The sequence below is a fragment of the Piliocolobus tephrosceles genome, chromosome 13, assembly GCF_002776525.5.
Source record: "Piliocolobus tephrosceles isolate RC106 chromosome 13, ASM277652v3, whole genome shotgun sequence".
NCBI classification, from domain to species: Eukaryota; Metazoa; Chordata; class Mammalia; order Primates; family Cercopithecidae; genus Piliocolobus; species Piliocolobus tephrosceles.
In genome coordinates this window covers 60,859,791-60,882,259 of record NC_045446.1, presented here as the reverse complement: position 1 = coordinate 60,882,259, position 22,469 = coordinate 60,859,791, and the positions used below count along the sequence as shown (strand labels likewise).

At 36.9% G+C, this 22,469-nt stretch overlaps 1 protein-coding gene across 1 annotated transcript; it reads right to left on the bottom strand.

Moving 5' to 3' along the window:
* Positions 1-11,213: 11,213 nt before the first annotated feature.
* Positions 11,214-12,188, bottom strand: LOC111540923 (olfactory receptor 51G1). The gene is given in 1 exon segment (XM_023209606.1): positions 11,214-12,188. A coding segment is annotated over 1 exon segment (975 nt).
* Between the last annotated feature and the right edge of the window lie 10,281 nt (positions 12,189-22,469).

The window sequence follows — 22,469 nt, the reverse complement described above, 5'->3', positions numbered from 1 at the left end:
TGTGTTCTGTAGAATCAGTTTTTATTGCATTGATGTAATAGTCTCTAACTGTTCAGTGTTTTAATTGCACGATGAAATTCATTAAAACGTCCATGTTCCATAATTACTGTTGTAAAACATTCAGAGAGCCTGGCAAATAGTAGATACTCTTCAGTAATTCTGTTTCTTCCTTCTTCACCACCCTATTTCATTTTAATGTCAAAATAAGCCTAAGACGGAAATTATTTTTTACATTAAAATGAAATAGGATGTTGAAGAGGAAAGAAATAGAATTACTGAAGAACAGCTGCAATTTGCCAGGCTCTGTATTAGGGACATTCCAAAAATCATCACACCCAGACTTTAGAAGAACTTTTCAAGTTAGTATTATTGTCTCAATTTGCAAATGAGGAAAGAGAGGCTTAGAGAATTTTATAATATCCCTAGAATCATGCAGTCAGTCAGTGCCGGAGTTGGAATTCAAACTTAGATCTCTGTAGTTCCAAGGCATGTACTGAAAAGTTGGAAAAGTTTTGGTTAACAAACCCAGTAATTATTTAAGTTAAGGCAGCCTGAAATGGGTGGAGGTTAAATTAGAAAGATATAGAGAAATGTTAAATGTCTGGATCATATCTTTTTTTCCTATAAACTCAAGACAGACTTTCTTTGGGATTGGAGCTGTGCTTCAGATTGTAAGGAGGTAGAGCAGAACAGGAATCAGAGAGAATAATTAGGATAGGTTAGAGGAGGCGACTTGGAAATAAAATAAAATTGAGAATAATGATGCCAGGAGGTATCTGCTTGGAAAAGATCACCTTTAACCTGTTCCCCAGAGAGTTCTTAGTATGATAATCATTCTAAGTGCCTTTCATTTAAAATCCTTGCAGAATCTATTAGCAGGTTTGATAAGGACTTCATTATTCCTGACCAGGACTAAAGCAGCTGTCCAGAATATGGTGGGATCAGAAGGATAGACTTAACCCATGGGCTTTCTGCCCTCAAGTTGTTTTGCTTTAAGACTACTTTCTGAAGGGACTTGAGCAAGTCGGATGACCGTTCTAATTCTATTATAATAGACCACACTTTGTGATCACTCAGGGAAATACCATTTTATGTCACAGAAAAACTTTTTCCCAAAGAGTTAGACTACTTCCTGCCCATTTCCTTGTTTCTTGGAAATAACTCCTGTTCTACCAACTTGTGTCTGAGACTGGGGATAGATGTTGAACCCTTAATAACTGAGCTCGTTTCATGCCTAAATGTCAATTTTGCCCACCTAACTTGCTTAACTCTCTGGGTCTAATCAATATTCCTGCTGTTACCATAGAGGAGGCAAGTCTCTGGGCAAGAAACCAAGGACAGTGACTAATGTGAGAAAGATGTTGTCTACTTTCTGAGCTGGTGCTAAGATCAGACCTGTGAACCCATGAAGCCAGCCAGATCTGATTGCAACAGTTACCATCTTTAGCAGGTGCCTTCTGCAGCCTCTCGGTAGACAAAGTCCCTCCTATCTTTCTCTCTCCAAAGCTCGGGCTGAGTCTTCTGGGATCTTTTCTTGGCTCTACACTCAGCATCAAACACCTGGTTACTATATAAACTCCTCACATACCCAGGCTAAAAATAAAGGCCATGAATGCTAGAGTGACTGGAAGATGGATGTTTAAATCCATGACTTTTATGCAACTGGGCAAGGTATCCATTGAGACCCTTTCAAGGATCTTTAATCAATTCCCTAGCAGGCCTGGCTCCCTGGACCTCATTACCTCAGATCCTGGAGAGAAAAAAAGGGGCGAGGAGACTGGTCTTGTGACATACCGGGATGGGAAGCCCAGAGGATACCATGCACCAACCATTGGTGAAGAATATGGAAAAAGTTTTGAACCAACTCCACTGCTTTGGGAAAGCAGAGTGGGTGCTATTGATAATGTTTTTTTGTGTGATATGGCATAACTCCAGTTTATGCACACTGGATAATTACATTCACTTTACAATCATAAGTGAATTTAAAAAGGGATTTTTAAATTGAATGCGTACTCCGTCACCCAGGGGAGGAAGGAAATCAGGCTAGGTTCTTGGAAACACTGGGATGTTACTGATGATTATTCTGGGTGCTCAGGTAACCCTATATGCTCCTGATTCCTGACTACTCTCAGGGACTTCGTTTCCTCTTCCTGTCTGTGATCCACTCAGAACTCAGTCCTTTGATTCCAGACATCCGGGAGATAATTGGAGAAACTAATCCGTTCTTGTACGCTTGGGGGTGAGAAGAACCCCTGCAAAAGGTAATTAGAACTGAAAAGAAGGTTTTATGTGATTATACAAGGGTATGAAGAGTTAATCATCCATTTTTGGCCTCTGGGAAAGCTGATGAAGAAGGCATTTTAGAGAGAGAAATGAACAGGGCATCTCAGTGTTTTCATTACCCAGATAATTAGTAACCAGCTTACTTGATTTATTTTGGGAGTATAAAGGTGTAAATATTAGGAAACGCTCCCACAGTACCAAACCACTCATTATAGGTTATTTCAATTTGTCGGCCTGGCTGATGCCTTTGGAATGTGGCAAGCTTCCTCTTGTGGCCACAGTTATCTTTGGTTGAGCATGTTGTATAAACATTTAAGTATCATGAAGCAGTGTTTTTCAACTCACAGTCCCCAGATAATATGGATCAGAAACTCTTATGATACGTGTTAAAATGTAGATTTCTGGTTCTCACCCCTGCAAGACAAAATCAGAAATTTTGACATTTGTAACAGCTACAAAGGTAAAGGAATTTTCACATATCCTTGTCTTTATGACTTTTCAACTCTATAGAATTTTTATCCCCTCTATAATTAAAAGTATATCTGTACTTTTAGCGTAAAATTTGTTCCAAAATATGGTTACCTATTGTACTAGTTTGCTAGGGATGCTATAACAAAATACTGAACTGAGTAGCTTAACAACAGAAATATTTTTCCTTTTCTTTTTGCAGTTCTGAAGGCCAGCAAAATCTAAAATTAAAGTGTTAACAGATTTGTTTTCTCCTGAGACTTCTCTCCTTGTTTGCACATGTCCACTTTCTCACTATGTTCTTCGATGCCCTTTTCTCTATGTGTGTGCGCCCCTGTTTTCTTGTTGGGCATCCAAATTTACTCTTCTTACAAGGACACCAGTATATTGAATTAAGGTCCACTGTGTTGGTCTAATTTTAACTTAATTACCCCTTTTATGCCTATATCATACTTTCTGTCACTCATTTATTCATCAATTTAGTAAATATTTTCTAACCAAAGTAATATTTTGCATATAATAAAATCATACATTTTATTTTCTACCTCTCACATGTAATATTTATTTATAGCCTCTGAGGCAAAGTTCTGGGAGAAGAGAGCTGGTATTAGATGTGTTTTGGCAGAAACTTGATTTGAATGCCAGATATTTGGAAAGAGAGAGAGAGAAAAAAAAAAGATAGAGAAAAAAAGATAGAGAAAGATATTTGATTAATATTTGAAATAGCTTTAATTAGAAAGAGCACAGAGATTCATCAATATTACAGAGAAGATAACCTATGTGCTTTACATTTCAACCATGAAGTTTCTGTAAGGACAAAACAAGATATGATGTGGGGAAACTAGAATTCAGAAAGTCTAAATGGCGCAATGCCAAAAAGTTCAGGTTTCAAGGTAAGATAGACCTGTATGTGACTTTGATTCCTCATCCATTAGATATGTGATATTGATTACAGTAATTTATCTCATTGAACCTACTGTATAAAAGTGTTGTGTAAGAATTAAAGAAGAAATTGACTCTTTTATTAAATAGTAAGATAGCACTGAATATAGTTTGAGAAAATTAAAATTTTAACAGCGTGTTTGATATTCAATGTCTTACTAGACAAACATTACAATCATTTAAAAATGTGTGTTAGAAACATACCTTTCAATTAACATTCAGGTAAAAACCTACTTAAAATGGAAAAATCAGAGCCTGTTTAACACAAATTAGCATTTATTATGGTGAAGGCAATCAAGAATAAAGTAGTTTGGGGATGAAAAAAGAGGCTCTCTGATGAGAAAAAGCCATATCTACCACAAAAACAGTGTGAAGAAGAGAAACATAGGTGTCCTTTTCACCTGCTACTCCCTATTTTAAACACCATGTCTTGCATGACACTCCCTGGGAGCAGTGTGGGAGTGTCATGCAAGACATGGTGTTTAAAATAGGGAGTAGCAGGTGAAAATGAGAACAGTACCCATGACTGAACCTGCACCCGTGCCACTAGGCAATACATGTCATTTACAGTTACACCAGAGCAGGCCAGATTCATGTTACTTTGGTATAGACAGAGGAATAGGTCAGAATGCTCAGTCTGTAAGAAAAGAACTGTCTTAGAAGGACAGGGAGGGAGAAAACAAGGGCCAGGCTCTTGGTCCAAAACCAACCAACTAACCAACACAACAAAACAAAATAGTCTCTCCTCTTGGACTCTGGAAAGGTTGAGCCATGAAGTGTACTTTAATGGTGAGAAATGACTTCCAAAGTGTCCAAGGTCATTGTGAGAAAACTTAAGACTCTATGAAGAAGAAAATGTGGATGAAGACCACATCAGCAGTAACCAGCAGTAACCTGGATGTCATTAAACCGGAAGACATCCAGGGCACCAGGAATGGTAGAAAAGGCAAAACCCAAGCCAGAGGCAACCAAGAGAACCAATAATTAATACATGAGCTCACAGAGGCGACAGGCATGTCTAACTATATATTGAGTTACCCAGGTAAGAGAGAAGATGAACACAACAAGCCAGGCAGGTACTTTCTCTGGAATGCCCATTCGAGTAAAGGCTGCGGGTTGGGTGCTGCCATTTATGAAAGATCCCATGCTTTTGTCTCTAGAGAGAAACCTCAATACCATTGGTTCAGCAGAAGGAAGTTTTGCCTGGCTTTTTCCATTGACATATTATAATGAACAAACAGAAAGGTGAATGTGCATGGTAAAATGGTCTGGAAGAAAAGTTATATGTTGCCATTATTGTCCTGAACATTAGTACTTTCTTCAGAATATGTATCTTGCCTAATTTTGATCATTTTAACCGCTCTGATCTTTTTCAAATCTTATCATTTCTGATTGTTTGTTATTAAGATATTCTTAGTTCTTTTATAGTTCTCTAAAGCAGTAATTTGGACTTGTTTTCTGGTAGTCACTTGCTCTACTTCTTGTTTGGCATTGTGGGAATGAGACAAGAACAAAGAGAAGCACATAAAAGGAAGATAAATAATCACTTTTCTCCAGAAAGAAATCTTAGCTAGAAAGATAAGACTATATTCTCATTTACTTAGTGATTCCTTTATGTGTTAATTTATTCATCACATATAGGTTAAACTTTGTGTGCAGTTTTCTCCCTTTGCTCTCTCCCCTATCTCTTACTCTTTTCTCTCCCTCCTTCTCTATTTCTCTGTCTCTTCGCTCTCCATGTCTCTTTAAAAGAACTTAAATATAAATACAAAATTAAATTAATAAATTTTATTATATCTTTTTCTAACTTTTCAAACAAATTCTCATAACAACAATTATAATGAAAATGTAAGTCATTGTAATTTTTAAAATTTGAAAATAAGATGTATTAATATTTTAATGTACATCACATGTACTCCCACTTGACTGGCGTTTCCAGGTCTAGCATGACATGTGATGCTCTCAGAAGCCCAATGAAATACGTAGACAATAAACTTCGCTCATTTTATGAATGCCTAGGACAGTGCCAGGCATCACCTGGCTCACAGGATATATTTACCTACTGGTGAAGGAGGTCACAGAGCCTTTCCTTGTGTGCATACATTCTCTTCTCTTTCTTGCATTCCTCTCTTCCCGAGTTCTGGTACTAGAATTCAGTGTATCATATTTGACCACCCTAGCTGTTCTGTAGCTTCCCAAATCCACTCTCTTAAGTTCCCATTTGGTGAGGATCTGCAAACTGATTAAGCAACATTGTGAAAGAGGAAACTCTTTATAGTGAAATCTGCCTTCTTTCTCCCTCTATTTTTCACCACACTCTTAATTTCCTTATTTTAAAGAAAAGCATTCAATTTTTAGATTTATGTTTCTAAACACATTCATGAAAAGAGAAACTTGAAGGGTTGGAGTGTGGCTTCCTAATGCTTTGTAGAGGACACTTTGCCACTGTGTGCTTAGCGTAGGAGCAAGACTGGAAAGAGTTCTGCTCACCACCCACTCCTACCTCTAGGTCTCCAGTCCCGTGCTTAGGACCTGAATGCATGTCTAGTTTTTTTTCCAAATTACCTATTTGTTTGAAGAAGTTTCACTAGACCGAGGTTTTCTGGGCTTTCCTCCATCACAGATAACTTCCTGCCACATCGCTGCACCTTAATTCTTTCTCTCCTACATCTAAATTTTGTTCTTCAGAAAAGCACAGTAAAATCCACAGTAGGAACAAAGCAAAGCCGCTAGCTTGCCTGTTTTCCTCATGCCTGAGAAGTTACTGGTTTACTTACCTGTACTGAGAAGCACGGCAAGGACAAGTGGATGAGTCTAAAAGGTGGTGAGAGGGGCTTGGGTCAGAGATGGGAAAAAAAGGGAGGAAAGAGGCTACTATGTTTTGCTGATACCTAGATTTCTGTCTTTTTTTTTTTTTTTCTTTTTTTTTTTATTATTATACTTTAAGTTCTAGGGTACATGTGCATAACGTGCAGGTTTGTTACATATGTATACATGTGCCATGTTGGTGTGCTGCACCCATCAACTCGTCAGCACCCATCAATTCATCATTTATATCAGGTATAACTCCCCAATGCAATCCCTCCCACCTCCCCCCTCCCCATGATAGGCCCCAGTGTGTGATGTTCCCCTTCCCGAGTCCAAGTGAGCTCATTGTTCAGTTCCCACCTATGAGTGAGAACATGCGGTGTTTGGTTTTCTCTTCTTGTGATAGTTTGCTAAGAATGATGGTTTCCAGCTGCATCCATGTCCCTAGATTTCTGTCTTTATGGGACCTTTTTATAAGTGCTCTTTGTGGTCTTTTTTAGAAACCTAAGCCTTCTCCTCTTGGCTTCTAACATTATTCAGAGACCTTTGCCAGCCCTGAATTTAATCCTTCCTTAATGTAAGTAGCTAGTAGAACCAAGAGTAAGCCATCTATAGCTGGCTTGTGTAAGTGCTCTTTTGCTTGCTGTACCTTCCTTCCACACTGTTTCCACAATGCACTTCTACTTCTCTTATTCAGCTCTGACTATTTCTACAAGTTCCAGCTTAATTTCTTCCAACATAATTCCATTCTAGCCACTGACATTTGGAGATTGGGCTTTTCACCAAACTCATTATGACATAGAAAGGAAACCTCCATACTCTGACATGAGGCCCCAGAGGTAAGACGTGCTCAGAATTATTATGGAGAATCACGGTCATAATGATAATAGCAAAGATCATATAATTAAATGCAAAGCAAGCACAGAACAATTAAATATAATTCCTTCAGTATGGTTTCAGGTAGTGTTGTGTGCAGTTCTGTCAAGGACTTTGGTTTCATTTCTCAGCTCCAAATGGGGAGAGAAATTGTATTATAAAAATCCCTTTGGGTTTCATTCAAATTTTACCTATATTTAAGGTTTATCATCATGTTGATTCTCTATAAAATATCCAAAATGAGAAGAGTAATCTTTTCTCTAATATCCTACCTAAAATGTATACTTTAATTCAGAAAATAAAATGCTTCTAGTAGTAAATAAAAGCAGTCATTACTGATAGGTATCAGACGTCGTCTTTGAGTGTTTACTTAGACATAACACTATAGGAACAAGTGAATATTTATTGAATTCTGTGAGTGTAGAGACAGCTAATCTTTTATGTCAAACCACTGGAGCTTATTTAGATTCTGTCCTGATTTCCAAACAATATTCTGTGAGCTGAGTAACATGTTGGTATTGAAGGGATAACTGACAAATGGCAGAAAACACAGGCACAGCTTGTAGGACTTCTATATTCTTACGACAAGTGGATGAAGTACCTATCTTATTCGAACTCTGTAAAACAGAAACTCTTCTTTTCCCTAGGCTCACAATTTAGATGTCATCCAAAGAACTCTGCTATAACCAAGTTGTCCCAAATCCTGCCTTGGGTCCTCAGTCTAGCAAAGAGAGAGGGATACTGACTTTTCCAAAAGAGGCCCAGTATGAGTAAGTGGACTAGGTTGTAAACATGGATAAAGTATAATAAAACACAATAAAATAAAATAAATGACAGTGACAGATCAGTGAGGGATTCCAGTCATGCACTGGCCAAAGGCTCATGGTTTCATCCAGTATGGAAACACCGTACTAAGAAAAAGTATAGTTATAGAAGGTTTCTAATTTGGGACACATATGCATGTGTGTGCATATCTACATGGTTTCGCTTGTGTGAGCATGTAAGCACTGTCATTCAGTGCATGTGTCTTATCAAAAACTCGGTATTTCATCAGGATGTATATTTGTATGAATCTACATATTTAAAATACCTGAGCCATTGTGTACCTTTGTATGTATTCACGATCATATGCACTTATTTAAAGTTATGCAAAAGTGGTTATGTTTACTGTTGTTTTCTTTAGTGTTTTATTCACAGGGAAAGAAGAAGCTCTAAAAAGATGTTTTTTAATTTTAAAAAAGTTTTATTAAAAGTTATTGCTTTTAAAAATTTTGTATAATTTTAAAGGGTACAAGTGTAGTTTTGTTACATAGATATATTGCATAGTGGTGAAATCTGGGCTTTTAGTGTAACCATCACCCAAGTAATGTATATTGTATCCATTAAGTAATTTCCCATGCCTTACTGCCCTCCCATTCTCCCACATTTCTGAGTCACTAGTGTTTATTATTTCAAACACTATGTCCAGGTCTAAACATTATTTAGCTTTCACTTACAAGGGAGAACATGCAGTATTTGACTTTCTGTTTCTGAGATGTTTCACCTAAGATAATGGCCAACAAGCATATGAAAAAACGATCAACTTCATTGATAATGTTTTAGTGTAGGTAACTTGCTTCTAGCTCTACTAGTTAAATTTACTTCTTCTTCATGGTGAATTTCACATTTTTATGTTTTTCTTCTGGAGACTTTCCTTATTTTATTTTATTTTATTTTTTTATTATACTTTAAGTTCTAGGGTACATGTGCATAACGTGTAGGTTTGTTACATATGTATACTTCTGCCATGTTGGTGTGCTGCACCCATCAACTCGTCAGCACCCATCGATTCATCATTTATATCAGGTATAACTCCCAATGCAATCCCTCCTCCCCATGATAGGCCCCGATGTGTGATAGGCCCCGATGTGTGATGTTCCTCCCCATGATAGGCCTCCCCATGATAGGCCCCTCCCCATGATAGGCCCCGATGTGTGATGTTCCCCTTCCTGAGTCCAAGTGATGTCATTGTTCAGTTCCCACCTATGAGTGAGAACATGAGGTGTTTGGTTTTCTCTTCTTGTGATAGTTTGCTAAGAATGATGGTTTCCAGCTGCATCCATGTCCCTACAAAGGACGCAAACTCATCCTTTTTTATGGCTGCATAGTATTCCATGGTGTATATGTGCCACATTTTCTTAATCCAGTCTGTCACTGATGGACATTTGGGTTGATTCCAAGTCTTTGCTATTGTGAATAGTGCCACAATAAACACATGTGTGTATGTGTCTTTATAGCGGCATGATTTATAATCCTTTGGGTATATACCCAGTAGTGGGATGGCTGGGTCATATGGTACATCTAGTTCTAGATCCTTGAGGAATCGCCATACTGTTTTCCATAATGGTTGAACTAGTTTACGATCCTACCAAGAGTGTAAAAGTGTTCCTATTTCTCCACATCCTCTCCAACACCTGTTGTTGCCTGATTTTTTAATGATTGCCATTCTAACTGGTGTGAGATGGTATCTCATTGTGGTTTTGATTTGCATTTCTCTGATGGCGAGTGATGATGAGCATTTTTTCATGTGTCTGTTGGCTGTATGAATGTCTTCTTTTGAGAAATGTCTGTTCATATCCTTTGCCCACTTTTGGATGGGGTTGTTTGTTTTTTTCTTGTAAATTTGTTTGAGTTCTTTGTAGATTCTGGATATTAGCCCTTTGTCAGATGAGTAGATTGCAAAAATTTTCTTCCTTTTTGGCATCTAGAGTCAAGCCAAGGTAACTAGAAAGAGAAGAAATTGCTGAGTCAAAATCCTCTCCTTCTCATGACTTCACATAAAGTCATAGCAGAGAATACCTCTACCTACATGAATATATAAAGAGTTACTAAGTTCACTCCCTATGTGTCTAGATATATATGATAATGCACAGAAATTAATTCACACAAACTGGCCAACTAGGACATATGTACCAACACAAACAAGCATGACACAACAGAAATATATGCTGAGAAATATCAAAATACACCAAGAAAGAAAAGCAGCAGTATTTGTATCTTCATGCAGACTTTGACATGGCTAGATACAGAGATGAGAGAAACATCTTACGAATAAGCATAAAATAACACATACTTTTTTTTTACCTTTTTACTCTTTTACCATCATAAATAAGGGAAGAAATCAAGCCTTTTCCCTAGTCACTCAGATAGTGGGTGATAATCCTCAATCTCAATTACATTTTTTGAGGATTATCCATGAATGATTTTGTGTTGTTTCAATTTGATAACTTCCCTTAAACTCCCAGGGCGTCTTCTCCTTTTCTCAATTTTGTGGGCATATGCTTAGTAAAGACTGTCATGAAAAGTAATTACCTGGGGTGTGGATATAGATGTGTACAAATATGTTTTAAATGAATAAAATTTGTCATTATGGTAAAGTAACATAAAAATAAATCAATAAAAATATGTTTAAACAGTTAACCATCAATGAAATTACACTGGCCAGAGAACTGAATTTTGTACTCTCTTATATTTTGTCCAATCATAATGGTTAATATTTGTTGAGAATTGCATATTTTCCAGATACTGTGTTAGAACACTACATAAATTATTTAATCTTTACAACATCCCTATGAGGAAGTAAGGTATTATAATTATTGCCTTGCTCATTCTGTAGTTGAGAAAACTGGAGAACAAAGAGGTAAGTAATGTTCACCTGGTCACACTGCCGTATGTTGCACAGTCAATTGCCTTTTTGTTGACAGTCAATGGTTTACTATTTTGCCACAGCATAGCTGAAAACAAACTAACAGAAACCTGTGGGCTTTATGTCCAAAACTTCCTCTCTTCACTCTAACTTAATCCTTCCAAAAACACCTAAGTGACTTTATAAACTGAAACTTCTTAATGATGCACTGGCGAATTTGCTTGGTCTTGATGCTGCAGACAATGGGGTTCATGAGGGGTGGTACCAGCAGATACACATAGGACATAAGGAGGTGTACAACGCGGGGCAGATGTTCACCAAAACGATGCACAAGAGATAAGCCAATCATGGGGATGTAGAAGAGCAGTACAGCACAGATATGAGAGACACAGGTGTTGAGGGCTCGGAGTCGCTCCTGGAGGGATGCAATGCTGAGCACGGTGCGAAGGATGACGGAGTATGAGAGAAAGATGAGCAGGGAGTCCATACCCACAGTGCAGGCCACAACAAAGAGCCCGCAGATGTGATTGACAGTGATGCCAGAGCAGGCCAGCTTCATGATCTCCAGGTGAAGACAATAAGCATGAGCCAGCACATGGGAGCGGCAGTATTGCAAGCGCTTCAGGAGGAATGGCAAAGGGAGGATGAGGAGGGCACTTCTAAGCACTGACCTTAGCCCCACCTTGACAATACGTACAGGTGTCAGGACGGTGGAGTAACGCAGTGGGTTGCAGATGGTCACATAGCGGTCAATGGACATGGATAACAGAACTGATGACTCCACTAGAGACAAGGGGTGAATGAAGAAGAGCGGAGTGAAACAGGCAGGGATGCCAATGTCTCTGGCATCAAACCAGAAAATGCCCAGGACAGTGGGCTGTGTGGAAAGGCAAAGGCCTAAGTCTGTGAGAGCTAGCATGCCCAAGAAATAGTACATGGGTTCATGGAAATAGTACATGGGTTCATCAGTACGGATGACGTGGACAATGGTGAGGTTCCCCAAGATAACTGTCAGGTAGATGAAGCAGAAGGGAATAGAGATCCAGCCATGGAGACCTTCTAGACCTTGGAAGCCTGTCAGGAAGAAAGTGGCTCTTTGGAGGCTGCTTTTCTAAAGGTTTGCCATAACTTTACAATCTTGGATTCAGAAACCTGCAATGTAGAATGAGATTCCTGGAAAGTGACAAGGCTGAATTCTCACTCATCTAAATGTCCCAACATCAACCAATAAGGAAGCATCTGCAGATGGCATAGGGGAGAACTGGGTGGGGGCTGATCTATTAGACTTTTCTACTGGGTTTAGGAAGGAGACTTTTGATGGATGAAGAGGCGAATAGTAGTAGGCAAATCTGAAGCCTGGAACAAAGGAACATCTTGGAAGAATCCTGGACTTCAGAAAACATTTCTAGAAAAGAGGAATTTGGGATTTTGTTCTGAGAGATATGAGGAGAGATGTGTGTCTTTAATAGCAGGGCAATTAAGCCAGGACTGGATCTAGAGATGGAGAGACAGAAAAGATTTACACCAGGTTTGAAGCACAAGGAGCAAAGGACAAAAATCTGAAATCACCAGGAAGAGCCTGAAATCTTTGGTTTAGAATGAGGAAACTAAATCAGAAGGCACTCAGAGTGAGTTTTGCCTGTGGGGCTGGGATTGATATGACATCTAGGTATCCAGGTCTATTCTGGTAACATCTGAACTGAGTTCTCCTTTGTTCTGCCTTCGTAAATTTTATTCAATTGCATTGAAAAATGCTCTACTGAGTTATATATATATATATAAGTGTAGTGTGACTAGTACATTGTTTGTCACATGCATTAAAATAGTAAAAGATAACATTTCTTAAATACATTACAAGCCTGTTACTTTTGTAAGTGCCTAATGTGTGTTACATCATTCAACTCTGACACCAATTCTAATTTAATTCTAAAATTAAATTTAAAATCCCATGTGTTTCCTATCTTGGAAAAGTCTATGAATAGACATTTCCATTACGTAAATACCATTCAGTAAGTCAAGATGGAGGACAACAGAAGACACATGTGTCAGAGACCAAGACCAGTTTGGGATATGCTGAATTTGAAGATAAATTTCTGGTGAGAGGGTCTAGAGGATATTAAATGTAGTGATTGTGGTGTGATTGAGGGCTTGAGTTACAGGTATGCACCATGGGTATGGAGAAAATTCCTAGGAGATACAAGGTAAAAAGGAAAGATGGGGGGTCAGTTCATAAAACTGGTAACTTTTAAATGAGAGCAGGTCATAATGTGAAAACTACAAAGGAGACAGAGAATAGAGAATCAAAGAAATAGGATGAAAGTAATAGTACATAATGTCAATAAAATCAAACCACCACTGTTGACTACAAAAAAAAAAAAAAAAAAGGATGAAGTAGGAAAAGGTTTCTTTTTTTTTTACGTTTTACTTACAATGGCTAAGTCATTGTTAATTTTGTTGATTTTTCAGAGACTGTTTTAATAGACTGGAAAAGCGTTATAAGGGATTACCTTATTAGTGGGGTAAGGAGGATTAAGTAAAAAGTTTATATTCTGTGCCATTTCCCTCTGAGAGAAAATCTACAGATGGGTGAGAATAATAGGATTTTGTAGGAAAGAAAGATAGGAAGTTGAAGATATTCTTTCAAAAAGCTTCCTTTTTTTTCCTGGTAAAGTCGAAGCACATTGAAGGGTCTCTACTGAAGAAAGAATATCATCCCTCTAACTTTTGCCACTCACATTTCAAATCCAAATGAATAACAATAAAATAACATAATAATTAGTATCAGAATAAAACCATTCTTGTTTTATGATTTCAAATGAGAAGCAATAAAAGGATACAAAGAGGGATGGCAAGGAAAGAGGAAAAAATAAAGGAAAGAAGTAAGACTTGGAGGGGAACTGGGCTGTGAAGGAAAAAGAAGATATGGAAGGATTTGCAGAGTTTGCTGTGAGCAGTTTAAGCAGTGATGCAAGCCCTTATGGGATTGAGAGCATTGATTAAGTGAGAAAATGGCAACATATTTTAATAAGAAATGATAATAAAGAAGAGAAAATTTTCCATCAATAAAAGAGAGATTCAAATAAAAGTTTAAATGTATGTGTGACTTTTCAGCCAGCAGAGACACAGTGAAGCTGGTTTCATTCTATCTTACTCTGAGCCATTTCAGAGTATGAGAAATACCAGAAACATTTGGAGGTCATCTATTTTCACATTTATGTCTCCAGACAGAGAAGAGTCATTCTGCCTACCTAGTGAGAGGCTGCAATCATAGTATTCCATCCTATTTATTTTCTCACTTTCAAAATATATTCCTTGCATATTATATTTTGGATATGGGTAAGAGGCAAGTGTACAAGGTATGAGGAAAAATAATAAAAGCACATCCTGACTCACACCCAAGAAATGGAATTGCTGCATCATCAGAGCTCACAAGCCTAGCACAGATTTGGAACTTAATAAAGTCTGCTCAATACATGTGGAATAAATGTATGAGTGACTGGATAAAAAGAGATGAAATGCAGTAGGGATTACACAGAATCCTATTGTCCATTTTCTTCTCAATGGCACTTACCTCCAGAGCAGTGGATCAGAGAAGTGTCATCTGGTTTCCTCCACTAGACTGCATGACACACCACTTTCCTTTCAGCTCTAATTTATTGAAATAAAGGAATGTCATCCTAGGGTTTATGACAGACAGAGAAGAGGTGGGCCAGGCAATGATCTTGATGAGACTCTGACTCCCTCTGGCTCGTATTCCTTATATGATTGCATACAAAGATGTTAACTATTATCAGCATCTGTCTTTATGATCAGTCTCCAAAGTACCTTCGAAGTACAATCATGACTTTATCTTAGTATAGCGCTTAATTGTTATAAAGTGCTGTCAAATCCACTCTAATTGTCATGATACAATTTAAGGTGAGGAATGTAGAAAAACTAGTGCTTTGAATGATGAGAAAAGAGATGACAGGCAGCAAGGTTTAAACAAAATGATAAACATGACTTTTACAAGATCACACGGAATGACAAAGCTAGGACTAGAACCACAGGTCAATCTCAAGTCCATCTGCCCCTCAAAACTGCCTTGACTGACATGATGAGGGGTTTCAGCAAACAGCTAAGACTGAGAGCTCAGTGTGTGGCTCAGGTTCCCTGTGCCTAGTAATCTCTGTGTTCTGACTGTTGTCTATGTGCTTCTGCTTGCAATGCATGCCTGAGTCCTGACAGTTGGAGAGAAAAGGGTTTGGAGGACATACTTCCATTCAGAGCTCAGGTTTGATGGTAGCTCAGCTACAAGACTATTCCCTGTTTAGAATCAAGGCCTTTTCGAAGAGCCCAAAAGCTTCTCTTCAGGGGTCTTTCCCGGAGTCTAAGAATTCCCTGATGAGTTCTCATGGCTTTTTCTGAGGATAGAGGTCACAAGAGGCTGGCAAATCCCAATTCTTGAGTAATGAGATAAAAAAATCAAGTGTTAAGAGGGGAATGTATCATCTATCATGACTGATCTGTGGGCAAGGGATACTAAATGATACTTTCAAGATGTTAGGATGTTTCTAGTTGTGCATTTCAAGTTGTAAAATTGGTTGGGAAAGACCTAGCCAGGCCTGAAGACCAGTATTGCGGGATGGGGGTGGGCATGGGGTGGTGGGGGAGGAGAGAGAAAGAGAGAGAGAGAATATATTCAGATTCCAACACTTTATAGTCATGTGACTATATGACCTTGGACAAATTACTTAATCTTTCTGAGATTATTTTCTTATGTTTTAAAAAAGGAATTTTTCCTCTATTTTTTTTTTTTTTACACACAATCTAGTACACTATCAGACATTCTTCCTGTTTCAGAGTTTACTGCTAGTATTGTAGCAGGACGAGCGGCAGACAAAACTCCTCAGACACCGACTTACAGAAGGAAGGGATTTATTCGGCCGGGGGCGTCGGCAAGACTTCGGTCTCAAGAGCCGAGCTCCCCGAGTGGGCAATTCCTGTCCCTTTTAAGGGCTCACAACTCTAAGGGGGTGCATGTAAGAGGGTCATGACTGACTGAGCAAGCAGGGGGTACATGACTGGGGGCTGCAAGCACTGGTAATTAGATCAGAACAAAACAAGATAGGGATTTTCACAGTGCATTCCTATCCAAAGTCTGTAATCTATAGATAACAGAACCAATTAGGTCAGGGGTCGATCTTTAACTACCAGGCCCAGGGTACGGCGCTGGGCTGTCTGCCTGTGGATTTCATTTCTGCCTTTTAGTTTTTACTTCTTCTTTCTTTGGAGGCAGAAATTGGGCATAAGACAATATGAGGGGTGGTCTCCTCCCTTAGTATAATTTGGTTTGAGTTTAGAGAGAAGGAGAGCTCTACTCAGCCTTCCATCTAAAAACCACAGGTTTCTTAATTACCACTGGCCATTCTTTGTGTTTTCTTCACAGTACACACGTAGTTTGAGTTATAATTCAGAAATTTATACTCTAAATGTCAATTTCATATCTTCAGATGGTTCACCAACCTAGTTTAACTACCAACATCTATATCAACATCTATTTTATGATATAAAATCAATGTAAACAGTTGGAATAAACATCTGAACAGAATAGCTGAAATGTAATGGATTTTAAGTAACACAATTATTTAAATAATTAGTAGAGGGAGCATAATCTTCAGTTGCCAGGATTAGAATTAATTCATACTTGTCTTGGTTTCCCAACTGGTTTTGGATCTGTCTCAGATTTTTTTAATTTTTCTTTTTTTTCACATAAGCCTTAGATAATAGCAGTTAATTGAGCTGGGATGGGTTGCTAGATATCCTCTTTGTACTTCAAGGTTCTGCTGCAGCTTCATCTAGACATATGGGACACATGTGCAGTGCACACAATTCTCACTTTAACACATTAGTAAATCTGAAAAATGACCAGTGAGATCCCGTCTCTCTTTTCTTGACCATTTGCAGTGGAATACTAAAGCTAAAAAGACAGCAGGCAGGGACCTCACTGATAAAATGAAATGTAATGGAACACAAGAATGCAAATGTAGCTAACTTTTTCCATGTCCAATTGTTGGCGGGCAATGTATTTGTCAATGCTGGCCCTTCTAGATACTTTTTTTTTTTTTAATCAAACACTTTGGTTACTTCTTCTGCCAAAGCTTGTTAAGTGAATGAAACTACTAACTACAAGTAGTCTGGAGTCAAAAAGAAATTATTTGATTAAATAAACCCAAAAATATGTGCAGGAGAGAAAAAACCATTGTGTTTAGTGTTTATCATTTATTTGAATGGTATGACTTATTTCACTATTTGAGAACATTATTTTGTAATAAACTCATTAGCTGCAAAGAGTTTGGCAAATAAAAGTTCATGCTTCAAATTTACTCTATTTCTGTTTCTCAGAAAAAATGATAATGAATTCAAACTTTGTACAAAATGTTTGACAGCATGTAGTATGGTGTCAAACTGTGGTGGCCAAATTGACATAATCAATCACATGACAATAAGAAGAAAAAAATAGCATCAATGTCAAAAGTTTGTGGATTTTCTTCAGAACACTGTATATAAAGGTGCTTATCCACAGCTACTGAAGGTAGATTCACATGTTATGCTATAAATTCATAACTTTTTAATTAGATTGAATAACTGTTCATTCAAATTAATTTTACTTCCTTTGTTTTGCAGTTTTTCTAGTCATTGTGAAATAGAAGGGATAGCTGTTGTGAGGTTGGCTCCAGTAGCAAAAGTTAGATTATATTAATTCTGACTCAGTATTTAGATGCTTTAGATAGAAAATCAGTTAATTATATGTTTAATTATGTTATTCTAATTCATTATGCAAAGTATAGTTTTTGAGCATTTTTTCTGTCCAAGTTTTATTCTGTAAAACACTTAACCTTATTGTGAATGCTATTTTTAATTTGATTAAGAAGTTCAGCATTAAAGATACAGATTTTCATGTGGCAATAGTACAAATGCATATTTTGTTTTTAGAGGACAGCAATATGATAAAAACAATCAATGCTCTTATAAAATTGAGAAACATTTTGTTCAAAAATGTACTTGGAATAATCTTGGTGTGAACATAATTTATCACTATATACAGACAATTCTTTCAAGTTCTTTGACTTATATATACATTTATAGTAACCAAATTAGGACATTTTTGGCAAATATTATATTAATTTAAAAAATAAAAACGTCAGCATTAAATTATAGGTTTTTTGTTGTTGTTATTGATCATCTTCAATCAGATTCTAAAGATAATCGAGTCTCTGGAGTACTACTTGGTAAATCAGTCTAATTTGGTTTAATAGAGGTAAAGATGTGCTTCTCAGTTCCCACTTGAAGAAACCATTTGTTGCCTAGCTCTAAAGAGTGTGGGTAGCTAATGAATGCTTCAAGGTATACCTCGGATATCCGGCTGAAGCCACACTCTTCTTGGGATGACCTAATAGTAAAAGAACAAAGTGAAGTGTCAGTGCTGCCCCTTTCTTGCCAATGGAGGAAACTCCTTTTTTGAGCCATCTTTGCTCATGAGCTCCCATTTGGGCTGGCAGAAACTTTACCAACTCCGAATCATGGTCTAATGGCTCCACCTACTCAATTCTCATTCTGTCCCTTCTACTTCACACATATAAAGACTTTGCCTTACTATGTCTTCGCTCAAAACAAAATAGACGTCTTTATTCAAAGTATTGAAAAGTTGGATTACCCCCAAATTTAGATTTAATACTGTTAGCAAACTGAAATTATTTGCTAACTCAAGTCTTGTTTACTAAACTTGTACATGGTTATAGATTGCTTAACTCTTAGAGGAGATTTTTACACTCAAAAATAGCTTTTGATTAAAACTATTTTACTGGTTAACATTTCTTAATTAATAAATACTATATAAATAATATTTACATATATACTTTTATTTCTTTTTGCAGCCTTGTTTATTCTCAAATGTGTCTAATTGTTAGTTTTAAATCATTTTAATTATTAAAGAGTAGTTGAAGTATTTTAAGAAATTAGGAAAACTCTAAGTATAGATACAGCTAAAGATAATTTATAAAGCTAAAGGTGAAATTAGTACTATTGTAAAAACTCATAGTAGAAAGATAGATAAATATATATTTGTAAGAGAGGGAGAGAGAGAGAGACAGAGAATATTGCAAGTTTGAATTTTTTGAGGAAGATAAAGTTCAATATCAGAAATTCCATCAACTAATATGATATTCTGTGACTGGATGAGTATGAAGAGCAATGTGAGACAGGTTCTGGAAGGGTTATCAATGGGGAGCTATATAAAATCCTTTCGCAGATTACCTGGGTGATCTATCAGCATTTAGTTTCTGAATTGGTAAACATCCCACTTAGTATTGTCCTGCCTCATATGCAGGTAGTGTCTCTTTTTTAGAGACACTGTTACCTGTGTATAATAGTTGCCTGAAGGGCTAGAGATTTGCTCATGACTGGAGAGTAAGCAGAAGAAGAGGAAACAAAGAGCCAAAAACAAAAGAAAAAACACACAAACATATGATATGCATTCCAGTTAAATGACCTATGTGTTATATGTAGAGAGATTTATATTATGAACTCATTAATTAAAGTGTATTAAAACAATAAATAAATTAATAAGAAGTGGGCAGTTTGAGGTAGCAAGTGCATGTAACTCTTAAAATGCTATTCTTTTAAAAAAGAATATTTATGGGTTGAAGGATGGTAGCTATTAGCAAGGAAACTGAAAAAATAGCAAAAATACTGAAGGTGCAGCAAGGTCTCAAAAGGTAGGAAGGTATGAAATTTAGTTTTGGGTAACTTGCATTAAGTTTTGATAGAGAGAAATGGCATTTTTCTTAGACATGAGAATGCAGTAGGTCGGTAGCATACATATAGAAGGCTTTATGTCGGGTGGCAAATAATGGGAATAATTCTCATTTTACTGTCTTTTAAGGAGGAAGCATGAGGATAGGGAGTATATAGGGAGACTAAAGAAGCTAGCACATGTTCAATTCTTTTCTACTCCCTATCACCCTGCTTTCTTGATTTGGGAGAAAAATGAACGTAGCAGCTCAACAAGAATGCAAAGTAACCATATTTTAAGTCATATTTGATGATCAGCTGAAATAGCAGTTATTATGAACAACCCCTGGATGGAGCTGTTCCATTTTGAACAACTTCTGTATGGTCTCCATCAGTGCTCAGCAACAGGTAGGCATAGACACACAGGTGGAGGTCTACACTGATTTGTAATTTGCAGTTTGTGAAACTAACTGTGAAACTAAATAAACAATCATTCTGTTCTGTGTTAGATAAATGGCAGCTCCAAATTATGTATCACGTCCCCCATCAAGAGATGGAATGTATTTCTCTTCCTTTGAATCTGAGCTTGTTCCATTCATGTATAACTAACGGATGCAGTGGAAACGACCCTTTATTTGTTGCAGCTATAGTCCTTAACAAGACTAGAAGTTTCTATTCTGTTTCCTGGTGTATTCTCTCTTGTTCTTGAAAACAGTTTTTCTTGGAAACCAGCTAAAATGCTCATAGAAGCCTAAGCTACATGGAGAGGCATATGTAGGAGCTTAGCTAAACTCAGCAAGCATCAGCTGCCAGCTTTGGGAATGAACCACATTCAAAGTGTATCCCCTGTCCCAGTGAAGGTGTCCAGTTGGTACTATGTGGAGAATAGACAAGATATCCCTGCTGAGCTCTGCACAAATTACACAGCTTTGGTCAAATACATAATTGTTGTTGTTTTGGGTCACTTAGTTTTGGAGTGGTTTGCTATCCAGCTATTTCTGAACGTGGTTCCTGGTCAAGAAACCTAATTTTCTTTGTAGTCGAATCAAGTCCCCAAAGTCACTGTCTCAATTTCTCTGACCTTTTGGCTTTACTTACTACTCTCCTCTGTCAAAATACACATCATTTTCACTAGTTTCTCTCAAGATCTTTATTAAGTGTATTTATTCACGGCATTATAAAAATAAAATTTAATAGCCTTGTTTACAATCTAAGACAAACATTGGCATTGAAGCGTGTGTTGGACACAGATCAAACAAACAATGGCATGAATGAGTTATGAGAAAACCTTATTTCTCTATGATGTTAAATTGTATGTATGGTTTTCTAAAAGTGTTACAGAAAGCTGAAAATACCTCTGTGGAATATCGTAGGAAATATTTAGAAGTATTGGGAGAATAATAAAATTTGGAGTCATTGTTATAAACTGAGGATTAAAGATGACAATATGTGTGTATTTGTGTGTGTGGCTTTTGTGACTCTATATATGTTATCTCAATGTTTGCTAAGTGTTCACTCATTTATTTATTCAAAATTATTTGTGTTCATGCTGTGGACTACTCAATGGGCTCACAACTGGTATGAAGTAGTAAAAAGGCAGACAATCACTAGTCTCCTGGGATTCACATTCTAAAATCAAATAATTGTTTAAGGTCCTATAAACACAGGTTATATATGCAAAAACAACACCCATGACTCTAAGATTACAAGGCAATTTACATGGTATGTAAAATGATTAATAAAGACGGAAAGATTGATATTTAAGAGAAATTTAAAAGTCTATTTAGGCTGGAAATGGTCAGGGAAGGCTTCACAGTGAAAATGCAGTCTTACTTAGAAAAAAGATTAAGGAAAATAGTTATATCTTCAACAATTATTTTTAAATTTAAAAAGATAATCTCTAGAGAGTGGGTATAATTAGCTAATTCTAAGAGCTGGGAGTAAAATATACATGCAGAAAAGGCTTAAAAAGCAATAGCCAGAGCTAAGAATGTACCCATGAGAAGATAAAGTATTTTTTTGTAATATGCGCCACCAAAATAAACAATTGAGATATGGTCATTTGGGGTTCTTTAAAAAAAAACCCTTTGTAATAATGTAATTGACTAGTATGACTCCAGAATAATAGCTTTTGTAGTTTGAATTTATGTCTATCCAAATATGCCATTAATATACATATTTAAAAATGTTTAAGTCTGTGCAAGGTGACCTCGAATTAGGTCAAACATTGCATCATCAACAAAACTTGAAGAAATAATTTAGCTCTTCTCTTAATAGGCATTTGTTTGCTATGAATATAAAAAAAAAAACTAGGAGAATACATTTTTATAGGTATTTTTTCATATTATTTTATTGGCATATATTTTAAAAAGCAGGAAGCAGATGTTTCCAGTCTTGCTTTAAGGCTTAAATTATTGAATGTACAATCTTAGAATCAGAGAGCTGAAGTAATTTTCACAAACTCACAGGGGCATAAGAGCACTTAGGGTACTGAATATCAAAAGTCATTCATTCTATGAACTCCATCTGACTACAAAATACAAGACCACCCTAGTATATTATACTTTCTTCCAGTGAAACATTCAACATCTATTTACTTGCCACTTTAGATTCATTCCCTTTCTCATTCTTTTGA